Source organism: Eptesicus fuscus, chromosome 11 (genome assembly GCF_027574615.1).
Source record: "Eptesicus fuscus isolate TK198812 chromosome 11, DD_ASM_mEF_20220401, whole genome shotgun sequence".
In the NCBI taxonomy this organism is placed as follows: Eukaryota; Metazoa; Chordata; class Mammalia; order Chiroptera; family Vespertilionidae; genus Eptesicus; species Eptesicus fuscus.
Genome location: NC_072483.1, coordinates 55,741,109 through 55,758,604, shown reverse-complemented (window position 1 = coordinate 55,758,604; position 17,496 = coordinate 55,741,109). Strand labels below are relative to the sequence as shown.

Genomic DNA, 17,496 nt, shown 5'->3' with positions numbered 1-17,496 from the left:
TATTTGTTGCAAATAGCCATAAAATTAAAACAATTATTATATGCACCAGAGACCAAAGAGAGGGAACTGGCATTTTAAAAAATTTAAATGATCCTAGAAATCTGACCCTATAGTTATTATTCATAAGGTTAATCACTTTCTACTGACCATCTAAAATAGGCACTGAAAACAAGCTTATGCTATTTACCTAAACACCCTTATAAAACGCATGAAATGTTAACAGAGAGAAAAATCCCAAAGCTTTCAAACTTAACTTTACATTGCATTTAGACAAGATGCAAGGCACAGAGTGAACTGTAAAACTCATTACTTTCATCAATCTAAAATGAACCATATAAACCTTGCAGGTCACCCAGAAAAACATTTTCCTCAGCTCCACTTCCAAAGAGACTTAATTAAGAAAAAAGCAAATCCCCATATTAATATCTAGGAATAATTTCTGTACATATTTACAAGCTAAGAAAAAACAGTACTTACGTAAACTATGAACCTATGTAAAACAAGACAAAATTAAGGAATGTCATATAATACCAAATTTCTGTAAAAAAGTAGATCTGGTACTAGTATTAAAAAAATAGTAAGTGTACATGTTGCTAAGAAATCAGTAAAAAAATTCTCATAAAATCCTATGTGATTGGGGCTTCTCTCCATAAAGCTAAAAATTCTTATCTGCAGAAAGATTTTTTTCCAACTTCAAAGCAATTTCATAAACATCGACTGCTTCACAATACCCCAAAGAAAAAGGTAGAGGTAGATTAAAAGTTATTCCTTAGCCAACAGGAACGCCATACACAAAGAACTACAAGGCAGAGCAAAGATTTGCCTTTTCCATTATGATCATATTCAATCCCTTACCTTCTTCCTTACAAGCAAAGTGAACAGGGCAAGAAAGCTGGTGAGTTGGGGAATGCTCCCTGAAAAGAAAATGCTTCTAAATAATTTTTTTTAAAAAAGAAGAAAAAGAGCCTAGCACCCCCAAGACCAAGAAGGAAGCTTACTTTTCTCCAACTTACCATACCTGCCAAGTTCTAAAACCCCTAAAGAAACAGTATTTTGGAACCTTCAAGAGACTGTAAGCAAACAAATGAGATATATTTATTTACACTAAGCATGCACCTCCAGACCCATAATCAACTTTGAATCCTCTTACCAGATTTCTCAAGCAGCACTGTACTAAAGCAAGAGTGTTTACTTTCATGTCAAAAGCAAGCCTCGATTTTTGCCCTGATCTGCTGTATGAACTACATATGTGACATCTGGCAATTTTCTCAACTCTCACATTCAGTTTTGAATTCTAAACAAGACACCTATTTCATACTAGTAGGATTGTTTTGAAAATTAAACAAGATAGTTTATTAATAGGTACTATACTATGGAATTCAGAACAGGGTCAGGCTGGTGCTTAATTATTTCCTCTTTCCACTTTGCAGTGACAGTGAAAACCATCTACTCGTGGAAGTACTAGTATATATCCTGTGTGGCAGAGAAATTGATTTCTCACTGAGTTCCCATAAGTTCCCCCACATTTTCCAGCCACCCTGCAGTTAGTGGAGGCCATGCGATTAATTCATGTCCTACTTCCAGACCAAAGCACTTAAAAGTTGGCACATGACCCTCCAGCTCTCTTGCCTGGACACATGTTCAAAATAGCAGAGTTGTAAGATGCAAGCAGCATACATCCAAGAGCTACCCTGAAGAGTTCCTGGACCTACAGTGGATTTCATATGACCAAGAAAAATAAAGCTTTATATTATAAACCTTCTAAGTTTGTTTGTTAAATGCAATACAGCTAGCAAAATTTAGTGTACTCTTTTACAGCCAAATTGCCTCAAATGCTGCAAGACAAAATGCATACCTAAAAATGGCAAGTCCTGTGTTTAAGTATTAAAGGATATCTTCCTTTCTGTATATCTAGAAAAAATGGAATGATTAAAAGACAATATTTGATCACAAAGTGGAAAAGTTATCCAATATACACAGAACATAACTTAAAAAGAAATCGATACTTATAGTTGCACCTTAAGGGGAAAAAAAATTCTAAAATAAAGTATCTAAATTTTTTTCTAGTTAAGCGTACAAATTGTACAACAACAACAAAAAGCAATAATCTAAAAATAACTGAGAAATTGAAAACAGCTATTAGAAACAGGTAAAAGAAAGAAAAGTATAGAGCAAGACTTTAAAACACCCTTTCCCCATGAGTAAAATAGCTGTAAGTAATTTATCATTGTAATAGAAGTAGTACTGCTTATACACAATTCTGGAACCCCAAAAGCTCTGTAAAAAATCAAAGGTTTTTTAAAAATAAGTTTGAAGCAAAATAATTTGGCAATAACACCAAACATGAACTAACCTGAAACTATCTGAAGTCTCTATCTCACTTAGTATGAGTGCTCACACATTTTTGGTGTAGAAAGATGAATATGTTTGATTATGGAGTGCTGTCACAGATCCCAGGAAGGGTGTTGCATAAAATACAAAAGGCACAGCATATTCCCTTTCTAAAATCTGAAAATTTCTGCATTCTGAAACACATCTGGCACCAAAGGTTTGAGATAAAGTAAATTTATAACAATAGAAACAAAAAAAATCTCTGTACTGTCTTAATGATAAAAATAAAAACCAAATGAAATGTAAAACAGAATTTTGATGATTTTCTAATGGCACTTCTCCTTGATGGTACTTCAATATTCCTAGTACAACACAAACACAACCCGCCTAAAGTTAGTAGAAAACATAAAAGATATAAAAATACTGTTGTAAGCATTTCTGGCCTCAATAGACCATAATTCAGCAGGTATTCAAGATAGCCATTTCTGTGAGTTCACATAAAAAATACCATATACATACATTAGATAATATGATATAAACTACAGCACAAGAGTAGTGGGAGGTGGGCACACCGGCTCTGAGGAAGGTGTAGGAGAACATATTAAGCAGGCATCACTAATAAGGTAGGAAATGGTAAAAAGCAAACTATGCAAATTCAAGAGGCAAGAGAATCGAATAAATACCTACAGCAGGATTTCTCAACCTCAGCACTACCAACATTTTAGTCCAGCGAATTCTTTGTTGTGAGGGGTTGTCCTAGGCACTATAGGTAGGGTATTTAGCAGCATCCCTGACCTCTACTCACTAAAGGTCAGTAGCAGCCCCTTTCTATCCCCAGTTGTGAAAAGCAAAAAAGTCACCTAGGCATTGCCAACTGTGGATGGGTTGGGAGTAGGGAAGTAGGGCGGCAAAAAATGGCCCCCAGTCTAGAACCACTCATCCATAGGTAAAAGAAAGATCAAAAGTTTAAAGATGCTTCTTCTTACAGATTTTAACAAGATGTCAAGTATACTTCCCTGTCAAAAGCAGTATGGGAAGAGAAAAAAAAACCATTTTCTATTTCTCTAGGTCTACAAGTGGTTTTATTTCATGTTTTTAATCTCAATTTTGTAGGGAAGATGAGAATAGCAGATCAAGTTCTCCATTCTCATTCTTGCACTCTACAAGCAAAAATGATTTGTTGATTTTCTTAGGAGTAAACATACCCATCTGTTGTTAAAGCAACTCATTCAAGGAGGGAATGAGGTACCAATCGGCTTCCTATAGAAAGGAACAAAACAATCTGGGAGAATTGCATGTAGCAACTGCAAAGTAACCATATAACTTTTGAAAATGCACACACTGTCCCCCCCCCACACTTTCTAATAACATTATCTTCATTAAACTTAATAGATCCTAATAAAAATACGTTTTTTTGAGAGAAAAGAATAGTTTCCAATCGTATCATTCTTTTGGAAAAAGTATTTAGTCACAGCAGTAGAGTCCTTCTGCTACACTGGCATATATGATGGAAATAATTATACTACTGTGATTTTCAATTTTCTTTTATTAAAAAAGGTAGCTGAATAATATTAAAATTATAATTAAGAAAAAAGTAAAAAATATATGGGATATTAAGATTTTCTTCACTCCAAAGTCATTATTTTGCCTTAAATTTCTATTTCTGTTAATTTGACAGACTTCAATTTATTTATTAACAAATTTTCACATGCAAAAGCACTGTGAAGCAAGACATAAAAATATATGAGAGTCCTTTTTCAAAAGAAGACTAACTCCTACAGAAGGTAAACAAGTAAATAATTATAGCATATAGCATTAACATAGCATATTAAGAATTTGCAACTGTGTTGAAGCAACAATTAGTTTACTAAGAAATACAATATTTAAATTTATCAGTAATGTCCAAGTGCCAAGAAAAATCCTCATGATTTTTGAGGTCTATATGGATGCCAAAGTTAATTAATTAATAATAAAATAATAAAAATTCACCATTGGTATATGACCACAGTCGGGTGGAATGGAAAATGCCTTCCCTAAGAGTAGTTCTGTATTTATCTGTTCTACAAACCAAGCTTCCAATTACAATTTAATTTTTATAAAAAGGCAGGTCCAGGATATTTTTCTGAAGAGTTGAAAATAAAATGACTAGATGAATTCATGAGATAGAATTTTGTTTTATAAAATAGAGTGCATTCACATAGCTCACACTTTCTAATATAAACAATACCAACAATTAAGTATAAGTAAAAAAAGAAAAAATATATCTGTGAGTTTACAATCCAGTAGTACTGAATAAACAAGCAACAAAGCTATGTCAATATCACATGCTGTTTTGATCATGACTTGCCTTCATCCCCCAATTAGAAAAACCTTCCAAATATCCCCTTAGATAACAGATAAGGAAAGAATACTATGTTTAGATAACTAAACTATATCAATTCAGAATCTAAATTTTACAAATATTGATATAATCTCATTCTCCGTAAAACTGCAAATTCTTACAATGAAATATTTAAAAGGGAAAACAGCCATCATCCTTATTTTAAGATTTTTCATTATAATTTCCTGGACAGTCAAAGCATTCTCTACTGAACTGTAAGTATCATTAACCTTATGCATATTCCTTTAAAAGGGATATACTATTTGTTTATTTTTGCTCAATTTTCTTACGTTTTCTTTTTTATTCAAGTGCTAAGCCACTGCTTTTACTAACATCAAACAACTTCTTGATATGTCCTTAATAAACAGGTGCTGAACTGACTGAATGAAGTTATTCCTAAGGTAGGACACTGATATACTGGAGAAAATGCAAGCAAGTATGAGGGAAAGCTGCAAAGCCATCTCTCCCACTTTAATCATGCTGTGGCCACTTTATGGAACCGATTTACAACTGTTACAAAACTAAAACATATTAACTCATCTGCTCCTTCCAACAAACCTAAATGGGGGTGTCATTTTACTCTCCATTTTACAGCCAAGGAAACTGAAAGACAGAGCTATGTGATAACTTATCTAAGGTAACATAGTGAGTAAGTGCCAGAGCAGGGATATAAACTCAGACAGCCCAGTGCTTTTCAAACCTTAATGTATACACAATTCACCTGGGAATCGTGTGGAAATTCAGAGTAGGATTCAGTGCTTCTGCAGTGGGGGAAGGCAAGATTCTAACAATCTCACCTATGATGCAGATGCTGCTTGTCTGAAGATCAGTCTTAGAGCAGCAAAGTATTCGTCTATGCTAAAAAATGATGGTAAGTGGTAATAATCCTCAAACAGAGGTAGAGTTCATCCACAGACAGAGGCTTATGACTAAATCAAGGGTTTCTAACTTCTGGTTTAGAACTTAATTGCTCCTTTTATTAATTATTTTTAAAAAGAAGGAAGTTATTTAGCAAAATGTGCAAGTATTATAGTACCTGTTTCAGGTTTTGCTCTATGAACATATTAATACTCTAACTTGATACTGTAACACCTCCTTCCAATAAACCTTTTCCACACCCAAAAACTATTTACAAATGTCCCTGAATATCTACTTTAACATAAATTCAATCTGAACACATTAAAGAATATTCTAAGAATGTATATTTGTCTCATATACATGGGAAAAATTAGAGTTTGAGTTTAAAAATCCAGCATCTTTCTGTATTTTTGTCACTTGTACAAGTGATAACTGAGGGGACAAGAACACACTTTGGGAAACAGGTGGAACCTAAATGTCTGAATAGCACCTCACTCAACAATTCTAGTCATTAACTTTCTCTAAAAACATACGGAAATGCCCAAAATACAATTTCCCTTCATTCTCATCAACTATTTATACCCTAATCTAGATTACAGTATGTAAAGAGTATAAACTGAAGCCATAAAATAGTATGCCTTTGTTGAGGATGCTTTGGCCTTAGGCACTTCAATACCTAAAAACCGAGATGCCATCTAATCACTGGAAATAAACAGTTTAGCAAACTTTTATACTATCAGGAAAAGAAATATTAATACTCTCAAAATATATTCAAACAAGTTTAAAGCCACACACATAATTCAACAATTAAGTCTATCTTAAGATCACCCTGAGTGTATACAATATAGACATGGCTATATAATAACTAAAGAATCTTTTACTAATTCAACATAGAAAATGATTTAAGAGAAATTTTAGTCTGAATAATTTTGATTTTGCCGAGTTTTCTTGTATTTCATTCAATATTTTCCTAAATGTACACAGATATACTTTCTTTTCTTCCCTGAGGAACAATTAAGTCTGTCACATACTTTGACAAACTTGTAAAATCATATTCAAAACCATAATGGAATTCTGATTAACTACACATGAAAGTCAAAAGAATTAGGTTTCACTGATTTCAATCAATATGAATTCACATGTGCTAGAATTTATAAATATAGAATCCCATTTTTAATAACATAAATGAAGAAATTTAAACTATATAATCATTATAAAGCTAAAATTCTTACTGATGACCTTGTGAATTACAAGAACACCAACAATGTGTCACATATCTGGCATGAGTAAAAATATAATACAAATTTGGACTTAGCTGTCAAAAATCCTAAAATGTCTCCACTAAACACTCAATTCCTGGACAACGACTGGATATTCCACCCAAAAGAATCTTAAGACATATAATAAAACACACAGAAGTATCTGGATATCTTTGTCAGGCGTATGGAAGACTGTCCCCAAACTACCAGTCCCCTACCCAGACTCTCATGTCCTGTCTGTTTTTGCTTTAATCAGTCAGTCACAAAGAAATGCATACAGGGGTGGGCAAAAGTAGGTTTACAGCTATAATACAAATAAATAATAATTAAATAATACAATAAACTATTTCACACACTCACAACTGTAAACCTACTTTTGCCAACACCCATATACTAAAGAACTAAAGAACTGAAAGATGTCGATTGCAATCGTTAATGGTAAACGTAAGTTATGACAAGGGAAATCAAAGACGATGTATTCCATGTTATTGCTCACAAGCAAGCCCAAAGGTTTGCTACTTCACTAGTTTCATCATTAAATGTGAAGCGTTCACAAACTGCAAAGAAAACAGAAAAATAAAAGAGAAAAATAAAAACAAGTTAACTTTCTATCTCCCAGAAAGATTCTACTTCCTCTAAAAAATACTCAGTGACCACGTGGAACCATTTCTGCGTTAAACTGTACAGCGCTATTCCTTCAGCAACTGCAATGCTACACTATTGCTCTAAAGACATTCAACACATGTCTACTGGGCTCTCTAGATTTATACGAGTACACTAGTTTGGGTCATATGCAAAAAATAAACAGAAACCTTTAAAAATGTTTGACCTTATGTGCAATTTTAAAACATTAAAGAGTTTTGAATGGACAGCGCTTTACATCTTTTATAATAGGAAATACCAAAACACACTGCAATTTAAGTGATTCTTCAGAGAGCAAGAGCAAATTTAACTTGACCCCCCTCCCTAAATGGCTACAGATTTGACTGTCATACCATTTAGACGCCTAAAATATTTTGATTTATTTATCCATTAAAGCAGTGCTGTTCAATAGAAATACAATGCAAGCCACATATGTAATATTAAAATTTCTAATAACCACATTAAAATGGTAAAAATAAGTGAAATTAATTTTAAATCATATTTTATGTAACCCAATATATACAAAATATTATTTCAACATGTAATAAAAAATGTTTTTAAATTGGTAAGATCATTCTACATACTTTCCTTTGTACTAAGTTTGCAAAATCTGATGTGTATTTTACACTTACAGCATATCTTATTTTGGACTAAATTGAAGTGGTCAACAGCCACAAGTAGCTAGTGGCTACATTACTGGACAGCACAGGTCGTAAGTAATACTTTCAGATTTGACATACCACTAACTGTTTAAAATTATTTTGCATTCTTGTTTCCTTTTGGAACTGAAATAGCTGATTACAAATATAAGCAAAACTGTTAACTCACTGGATAAATCTGGATCCGATCACCTTATCCGAGGATCCGGTTAATACACATAGAAGGAAGCAATTGGATTGTACCCTGTTATATCTCAAACATACTTCAGAGATAGTGCTCATCATCACAAGTGAACACAACTTGTAGCAAAAATATAGGTAAGACAAGAAAACATTCTCATATCAAACCATAACACTGCCTTATTTCTAGCAGCCACTCTCATTCTTGAGCACATATCTCCATGCAAGTTACCTACAAGGCTGTGTTTTCTAAGTTTGTTGAATTTTGGAAACCATAAAGTCACTGTTGAAAAACAAAGCACTAAGTAAGAGGAATTGAAAAAAATGTTTCAAGGAAAAAATTATCAACCAGTTATCTTAATGCACCTTATACCAACCAAGAATCTTAAATTATTCTACATGAGTTTCACTAATATAAATTCTTCCCACAAATTCCAATTCATCTACTGCTTCTCATACACATACTTCAAGTACCTAAATTACTAAGAATTCTTCCAAGTAAATAGGACATTTGATTAAAATGTAAATAATTCCAACAATATACTCTCTCGAAAACAACTAAAACCATTAGCTTAGCACATGAAATTTGTCCTTAAGGCAAGTTAATGAATAAATCAAACAGAAACAACTTATACCCTTGTTTACTGCATTTACATTTTATAACACATTCGGTGATTTCTAAATTTGGAAGGTCAGTTCAGATTGCACACAAGCGGTAACTTTAAAGCTCAGCAAAAACTGTAGAAGTTTCTGCAATATACTTCTGAATAAACACACTACAGAAATACTACAACAGGAAAAAAAATCAGCACCGCTCAACTCCATCTCAGTAAAAAGCACAAAATCAGTACATTCACAAGTCCAAAATGTATATTACATGCTAAAACGTATTTTTCCTCCCAAATGTATTTAATTCACCCTAGAAAATGTTTGTTTAATCCACTTGCAAAGCTGGAAAGAAGCAAATGCAGCCTCTTCAGCAGCACACACATCCAAGGACGATACATCAATCTCTTGATATTTTTCCACAATTTAAAATTAAATCAACAAAATTTGTTTCTTACCTGCAGTTAGGAGGAGGATCAAGGGTTATTTCAGCTAGCTCCTTCTGAATTCTGTTAGTGAAATGAGAACAGACAAAAAGGATTTGAGATAGTCTACAGAATAACCGGGGAATTACACTGCCCTCTACCACCATGCAGTTAAATGCAAGGCTGGCTTTGCCTTCAGTAATGCTAACATGGCTGCTTCCTCTTTGTTCTCAGAGGCATAACCCAAATCCCTTAACAGAAACTTTGCAGCTTTTTTTCTCACTTGCTACTGTAAATAAGTAAGACATTTACACCTGTTTTGAGAAATAGTCCTCCACTAGCACTCAGTAAAGGATATAAAATCTGTTTTAAAACACTTTTTACCAAAGAAATTCTCTTTTCAAGCTTATATGCAAATGAGACAAGAAGGGAGGAGGGAAAGCATTAGAATATTTGACAATGACTTCAAGTCACTTTTACCAAGGTAAAAATTAATAAGCTGCTGCTCTTACACATTAATAGTTCTGACAGTATTTTATCTGTAAAAAAAGAAGTTTAAAATTTACAATTGTCTTTACCAGTGAAAAACTTCCAAAGGACTTTGGCATCATTTAACCTTATCTGTTTTCCCTGATCTTAAGTACAGCACTTAAATTTAATAAATTTGGGGGAAAGGAGATAAGAAGATATACTATATTGCTTTGAGAAAGGGGGGGGGGGGGCAATTATTGATTTTATTCCAATTTAAAATGCTCTCAAAGCTTAAGATGTTTAAAATGTTCCTCAAGATTACAATAAATTGACAATAATTGTAAATTATTCCAAAGACTGCTGTTATTTAATAAAATATTCTCAAGTTATTAACAATTGTTGATACAAGACGAAAATCCATAGAAAAATAAGAGTACTTCTGAATCATTACAAAACGCCAATATTTGATCATTTTTATATTTTCTTGTTCCTTTGGTTGTGATCAATAAAAATCAACAAAATGTCAACACTGACTAATACTGTAGGTACATTTGATGTATAATTACTACAATTCATGGATATTCCACTACTACCACTGATGGAGTCCCACTTGACAGAACACTATTTTCACCATCACAGGTAATAAAAATCAACAGGAGACAAATGATCTTTCACTTATACCCAACAAAATATGTCTGTCCTGCTGTTGAGTATTCAAGTGTCAAGCATATCCCTAAGTTTTACAGGGAAAAGGCACAAGGACAGTGAAAGTTTTCAATCACCAAGTGCCACCTAAAACTGTAAGTAGCACTAACCAGTTTTATTCGCCCTCACGGGAATTCGGAGGCATAACCATAATTTAACTACAAAAAGTAATACCTGGGATGCATGACTTAACGTCATGTTTGGAAAACTGAAAGCAGGTTTGAAGCACCGTTTTTAAATCTGCTTTCAAATAAGAGCTGAGGCCTTGAATTTGCCCATTTCTAGCAAACAGGATGGTTTCTGATCACTAAGTTTCATGGCCAGGCACTGCTGATCTACAGAAGCGTCCATTTCAATGAAGAGGAGTATGACTCCTAGAAAGGAACATCCTCCATGTACCAGCTAATAATCCGGGTTCACCAAATTTTCCTTGCCAACTCCTTCAACAATCTGTCAGGATGTCAGCCCAAATCTCTACTCAAGGACGCTGTTAGAGAAGTTACCCGAGTACAGAACAAGTCTGCTTAAAAGTGTAAGTCCAGGGAGGTGGCCTGTAGGCCACCTAAAGAATGACAACTCACTCCAGCACCAGTAACATCGAAGTAAACATTTTGGAACTGCTGGCTACAGAGGTAAAACCAGCAAAAGCGTCGCCGTGCCGTTGGGAAGACAAGCGGACAATGTGCTGAAATCCCTGCTGGGCACACTACCTTTTAGCACTAGTGGACAACTTGGCGGTGGTTTTGCTGGAGAGTTTGGTGTTCTTCTTCTGCTGGGTGGCAGGTTTTCTTTCTTCTGGTTCTTCAGGCTCTGGAGCGGCTGGGTCGCGCTGGTCTGCGTCTGAACTTCCACTGCTGGTGCTGGGGCTCTCATCGTCGGACCTCTGCCGATCACTGGACATCTTGATGAAGTTAGTACTTGGAAAACTTTTAAAAAGAAAAGGGGGGAAGAGGAGGGAATGTTAAGTCTAAGAAATAAGCCCATAGCCTTTCCTTTCCCTTAACCGTCACCCCAAACCGTCTTTTAATGGAAACGCTTCCAAAGTGTTCACACTGCCAACGTCGCGCTGCAAGGTTACAGGGGAGGGGGGAGCCTCCCGCCTGCAGCGTTCAGGGGTTTCACCGAACTCAAGTGTAAGCAAACCCACTCACATTTTTTTTTTTTTCTCTCCCATCCCTCGGACAATCTATCAATTGTCTACTTTCTCAGAAGGCACGAAACAGATTGGCCAGGGAACTTGGGCAACGAGCATTCGTAACATACGACACGCTGTAAATAACAGATCTCGCTGGAAAAAAAAATGCTAGAAAGTCACTAATAACGTCTAAATATTTACACACTGACATGGGTCAGAGCTACCGAATTCCCTCTCCGAGAGGAAAACAGACCCTGCTCCTCGCCCATGGGCTTATTTAAAGGTGGCGATTCCTCCTCGCTGCACGTTAAGCCTTTTAAACACAACACTTCACGAATTTAAAAAAAGAAGAAGAAAAAAAAAAAAACAACTAGCGAGCTGCCCGAGCCGTCTCCGCGGCCGGCAGCGGAGGTGCACCCGGCCAGCACCGAGCTGCCACCCTGGGAAAAGCAGGATCCGAACTGCACCTTCTGCAAAGCTCCCAGTGCCATCCAGGTTCCTCGCTCAATTTTTACATCACGGACCGACATTTTGTCCAAAACCACGGGGGGGAGGAGGGGGGACAAACATCAGAGGGAAAACAAACAAACAAACAAAGCCCCCCCCAAGAAGAGTGCAACAAATTTCCGCGCCCGCGGAGGCGAGCCGCGGCCGGCGGCGGCGGCGGCGGCCACGCAGCCCCGCGGCCCTTTGTGGGGAGGGCCGCGCGGGGGCCGGGGCAGCGCTCGCCGCGCCGGGCGCCCAGGGATGCGAGCAGCCCGGCCGGCCCCGCCGCGGCTCGGCTCGCGGACACCCGGCGGCGCGGGCGCCCGGCGCGAACAAAGCTGCCCGCCCCCGCCCCCTCCCCCACCGCCGCCGCCGCCCCGGCCGCCCCCACGCGGCCCCCCGGCCCCGCCGCCTTACCTCGGCCGCCCGCCCGGCCCGCTCGCGCGCCGCTACGGTGTGGGGGAGGGAGCGAGGAAAAAACCCTTCCTTAAGGAAATGGAGGCAGCCGGGGGGGGGAAAGGGGGGGGAGGGAAAAAAAGAAGCCGAGGAGGCTCTGGCCGGGGAGTGTGGAACATTGAAAGTCGGAGGGGGCTGTGCAGTGCCGGGCTCCGGCCGGAGGGTGGCGCCGCCCGGCGCCTTCGGAAGAGGAGGGGGGAGCTCGGCGGGGCGAGGGCGCGAGCTCCCGGCGAGGCGGAGAGGACGCGGGAGACCCCCGCGCGCTGTGGCCTCCCGCCGCCGCCCGGCTCCGGCTCCGGCTCCTCCCGGCCGCGCAGTCAGCAAGTTCCGAGGAGCGCGGGGGAGGGGCGGGCGCGGCGCGCGTGCTCGCTGCTTGCCTGGCGGAGGGGCGCGCGCCGCCGGCGCTCGGCGGGCGCGAGCTGCTCCCGCGCGCTCTCTCCGCGCCTCCCTTCCCTCGGGGGGGAGCGGAGTGGGGGTGGGTGCACGCGTCCGCCCGCGCGCGGCCGGGACAAAGAGCGCGGCGGGGACCCGGCGCGGTGGCCCCTGCCGCCCTCGGCCGCGGAGCCAGTGCCTGAGAGGGCGGGGGCGCGGGCGCCGTCTCGCGGGGCTGCTGTGCCGCGGGGTGGCTTCCGGCCTGAGCCCGCCTCCAAGGCGAGGCTGCCCATTGGGCTACCCGCCCCGCAGCCGGGGCCCGGGTGCCTTCGGGGCGGGCGGGCCGAAGTCATCCCCAGGATTGGCCGCATCCCCGGCGTGGACCCGAGGACCCCCCCACACACACACACTCCTGGGCGAGGGCCCCGGGCGCCTGGTGGGGAGCCTGCAGCCCCCCCTGGAAGGCTGGAGTCTTAGGCGTCCTTGAGGGGGCGTGCAGGTGGAGGAAAGCTGCCTCTTGCCCCTCGTGCGGGCTAAAGGGGCCAGATGAGGTCTTGGGCATTGAGGGAGGGAAAAAAGGATTCCAGATGATGGGACCTGCCTCTGCTTCTCTTTGGCCCTCACAGTCTGTAAAAAAGGGGACAGTCGTTCGGATGGTTTGCAAACTTAAAATTCCAAAACAATTAAAAAAAAAAAATGCCCCGCTCAAGATTGTTTAAAGTGAAGGAGAGGAGTTAGGGGCTCCAAGCCTGACATTTTGCTGCGGGGCTGTTCTGACATGCACGCTAGGTGCCAGTTCTGGAAAGAGAAGGCCGACGGACACTTGGTCAGGACGTCCACACAGGTTGACTCTGCCGTTTTTTTGCCCCAGGCACATACTAGTCAGAAGTACGGAAACTTCCTGTTTTGCAGCCCAGACTTCCCCAACTACTGAGAACTTGCTCCAGTGATGGAGCCCCAAAGGAATTTGTGGATTCCTCTCCCACAAGTGTCCAGGGGCAGAGGTGCTGGGAGAATGTGGAGTTCACAGAGGGAGTGAGAATGGCAGTCATAACAGATGAGCTGGAGTTAAAGAAAAGAAAAAAAAAAAAACAGTGAGCCAACATACTTATTTTTCCTCCAAACAAAATTGTTGGTAGAGGGTTGCTTACAATTCTGAAGAGTAAGCTACATTTCTGTAATTTTCCAAAGATCCAGTCATTCAGTGAACTTTGTGGAGGGCTATGCTGCTAGACACACAAAATGCACTCACTCCACCACTGTGTGACTAAAGCCAGGTCTCCATTCTGTGCTAGGAGTCCCCAGTCCGGAAAGGGGGCAATTTCTTAAGGTTGATAAGGAGAAAAGCCCCTCCAGTCAGAAGGAACAGCATATCTCAAGAAATGGTGAAGAAGGAGTATGGTGTGCCTGTTAACTAGCATTTGATTTGGCTGAATCAAAGGGAGCTTGTGGAAAGAACTTGTTAGTGAAAATATAGACAGAAATGCCCCCCCACCCCCAACCCTAACTTTTACACGGTGATGCTATAGTAACAGCCAGCCAATTTTGAGTTGGGGCTTTGGAATGGGGCACTGTGCAAGAAAAGCTATATGTAAAAGTGGATTCTTTTAGGAAATTTTGTATCACAGAAACAGCCTGAAGGCCCAAAGGCCAGTTGCTGATAGGATTTGGGTGGGGCCAGGAGGCTGGGAAATAAAGAGTTTAGCTGTGTTTTGATAGCATCTTCTATAGAAGAAACTGTATTGCTCTGAAAAGCTGTGAAACTGGATTCTAATCTCATCCTACCGAGTTCATGTGACCTCAAGGAAGTTACTTGTTCCAACTTAATTTTTCACATGTGTAAAAAGATTGTAGCAAAGGTTCTAAATCCTCTCTAGCTCAAAAGTTCCATGATTCTTCAATGAGCTTGAAATCGAAGACTTCTACTTAACATTCACTCAACAGAGTACTTAGGGACTACCAAATGCTGGGAAATTGAAGTGAGATGTGGGTGCAGCTCCCTTCCAGCTCAATGGGAGGGGGACAGCTAGAAATGGAGGCTATAGAATGAGAAGTGCTCTATTAAAGGAGTGAACAGAATTTGTGGAGCATTATTATTAATTAATAATTAGTAATGGAATTATTAATTCAGCTTAAGGTCATGGGGTGTGGGTCAAGAAAACTAACAATGAACTAGGCCAGAGGGATCAATAGGTGATAATATAGATAATGCTCTTGGCAAAGTACTTGGGACATAATAGTTGTTCAACAGTACTTACCATATAGTTACAGTCACCATAAAGAGAATAAATGGCTCCATAAGGTTAGGGAAAGTAGTGGCCTACCCCCCACAATATTAGCTGCCCAACTATCTTTATTCACCTGACTGAAAGGGTCATCCAGCGCACAGCTCGCTCTAAGGTAACATGACATCACCATCTTGACCAGAAGCAACTTATAAGTTATAAATTGTTTCTAACATGAAGTTCTTCCTCACAGGACACCCTGTTTTGTAATAATTTTCTCTCTTTCTTTTTCTTTTTTTTTTTTTTGCATGTCTACCCTTGAAATTAGGGATCATGTTTGGTTTTTTTAATCATCTCCCGAGGACATGCTTAGAGAGAGGAAGAAAGAGAGGAACATCAATCAGCTGACTTCCATATGTGCCCTGACCAAGGATCGAACCCACAACCCAGGCATGTGCCCTGACCAGGGATCGAACCCACAACCCAGGCATGTGCCCTGACCGGGAATCAAACCCACAACCTTGCGGTGCAGAGGACGACACGCAACCAACTGAGCCACTCTGGCCGAGCAGGATCATGTTTTATAAGCACTTCTGAGGGTGTACAAATTTGACCTGATGCAAATTATTCCATAAAGTGTGTAATAAAAAAATTTCCCATATGACTCCTCAAAACACTAGCACAAAGGAGTACCACACCAGCGACCACAAGAAGATTGTTCCCTCTCAGGCTCCTATTTTTCCTACGGCTATGGGTCCTGCCAGTTTCTAACTCACAACTCTGAGAGAGTCAAGGTAAGGGGAAAGATACTATATCCAACTGCAACAGATACTGCCACAATTACCTCCTTTCTCCTCCCCCACCCCCAAAGGTGACCAGCAGGCACCTGTCATAAGGACAGACAAGGAAGGTTCCAGAATCCTTTAGACCTCCCTAATTTGGGAGGTGCTTTCACTGAGCCTTCATTGGGCCTCAGTGATATTTATGTACATACGTATGTCTGTATAACCAAGAATTCTGCAGGATCCTGTCATCTGAGTTACCTAAAAGCTTCTGAATTCAGTGATTATATAAGCTACAGTGAGGCTACAGAACTTTCCCATCACCCACCACATGGCCAGCAACATAATTCACACATAATGGATGTAGAATAAACACTTACTAATTTGATTTGTTGATTTCAGAGTGCTTTTGTTTGTTTCCCTCACTCAGTAACTTTTCTCAATATCTCTTCGTTTTACCCTTTTCTTTTTTCAGGCTGTTTCAGATGCTACCCAGTTGCTTGTGTCCTTTTGTTCTCTGGCTATAAAATTTTCTCTTTCTACCATGAAAATGGGATTCGTTTACTAGGAAGTTATTTCTTGGTCCAGGCTTAATCTGAGAAGCCATGTTTGCCATTGTTAGTGGCAGTGTCTCTGGACCTCCTGAGTCCAATGCACTGCTTGGCATCCGTGTTTTCCATACTTGTGTCATGTATGGAAAACGGGCCACCTGCCAGACTGAGCTGGTGTTTTGGTCACTGGCCTTTTATATATAGAGATATAATTCTGTGCAGACTTACAAAAATATCAAATCATCAGAGACAGTTAAAGGACATGCTAGAAATTTGAGATGATTAAACTATATACTGCTTAAAGGAGGTACTACATTCTTGTACATAAAATTTGCAAATTTAAAACTATGTGAAAAAAATTTAAACTGTGTGATGCCAAATACCTGTGAGAACATTATGAAAGGGGCACTTGTGTATATTGATGGTGGCGATGTAAATTGCTATAACTTTTTCTGGAAAGCAATTTGACAATGTGTTCCAAGAGTCATAAAATGTTCATACCCTTTAACCTAGTAATTCTACTTTTGGGAATCTTTCCTAAGGAAATAATCCAAAATACTAAAAAATGCCATATGCCTGACAATGTTTATCCCAGTGTAGTTTTTACTATATAAAAATGGAAACCACTCAAATTATGTAACATCAAGGCTTTAATAAGTTATGGTCCATTCACTCAATGGGATATACATGAATATAAAATGGTGTGTATTATAACTATCAGTTTTACTATCAGTTTCACCTCATGGTTGAAATCCTTTCCTATGAGATCAGCTAATGTTTTCCTTAGTTAATAAAACTAACAAGAGATGTTGTGCATAATCTTGATTACTGGCATTTTTACTTAATATTATGTCACTTAAATTTTTCTGAGATACTTTAGAGTACTTCATGTGTGAAATCAGATTAAGTGTATTCTTTCTGCTTCAGAAAGCAAAAATCATATGCATACTATGATGAGAAAATGTATAAAAGA

At 39.5% G+C, this 17,496-nt stretch overlaps 1 protein-coding gene across 3 annotated transcripts in view; it reads right to left on the bottom strand.

Annotated features, from left to right (window-relative positions):
• The window catches only part of UBE2E3 (ubiquitin conjugating enzyme E2 E3), an 83,451-nt gene extending 70,529 nt beyond the window's left edge, over positions 1–12,922 (bottom strand). For 2 of the 3 annotated variants that reach the window (XR_008557443.1, XM_054723189.1), the window contains exons 1-3: positions 12,555–12,922; positions 11,227–11,442; positions 9,374–9,424 (exon numbers count right to left, since the gene is read on the bottom strand). Coding sequence is in view for 2 of the 3 variants with exons in the window: in XM_054723189.1 (XP_054579164.1) it covers positions 9,374–9,424; positions 11,227–11,417 (242 nt within the window). In the remaining variant the exon portion in view is untranslated. Of the gene's footprint in view, positions 1–9,373; positions 9,425–11,226; positions 11,443–12,118; positions 12,214–12,554 lie in introns of those variants that run through there. The other variant, XM_028140875.2, reaches the window with a different exon arrangement.
• Between the last annotated feature and the right edge of the window lie 4,574 nt (positions 12,923–17,496).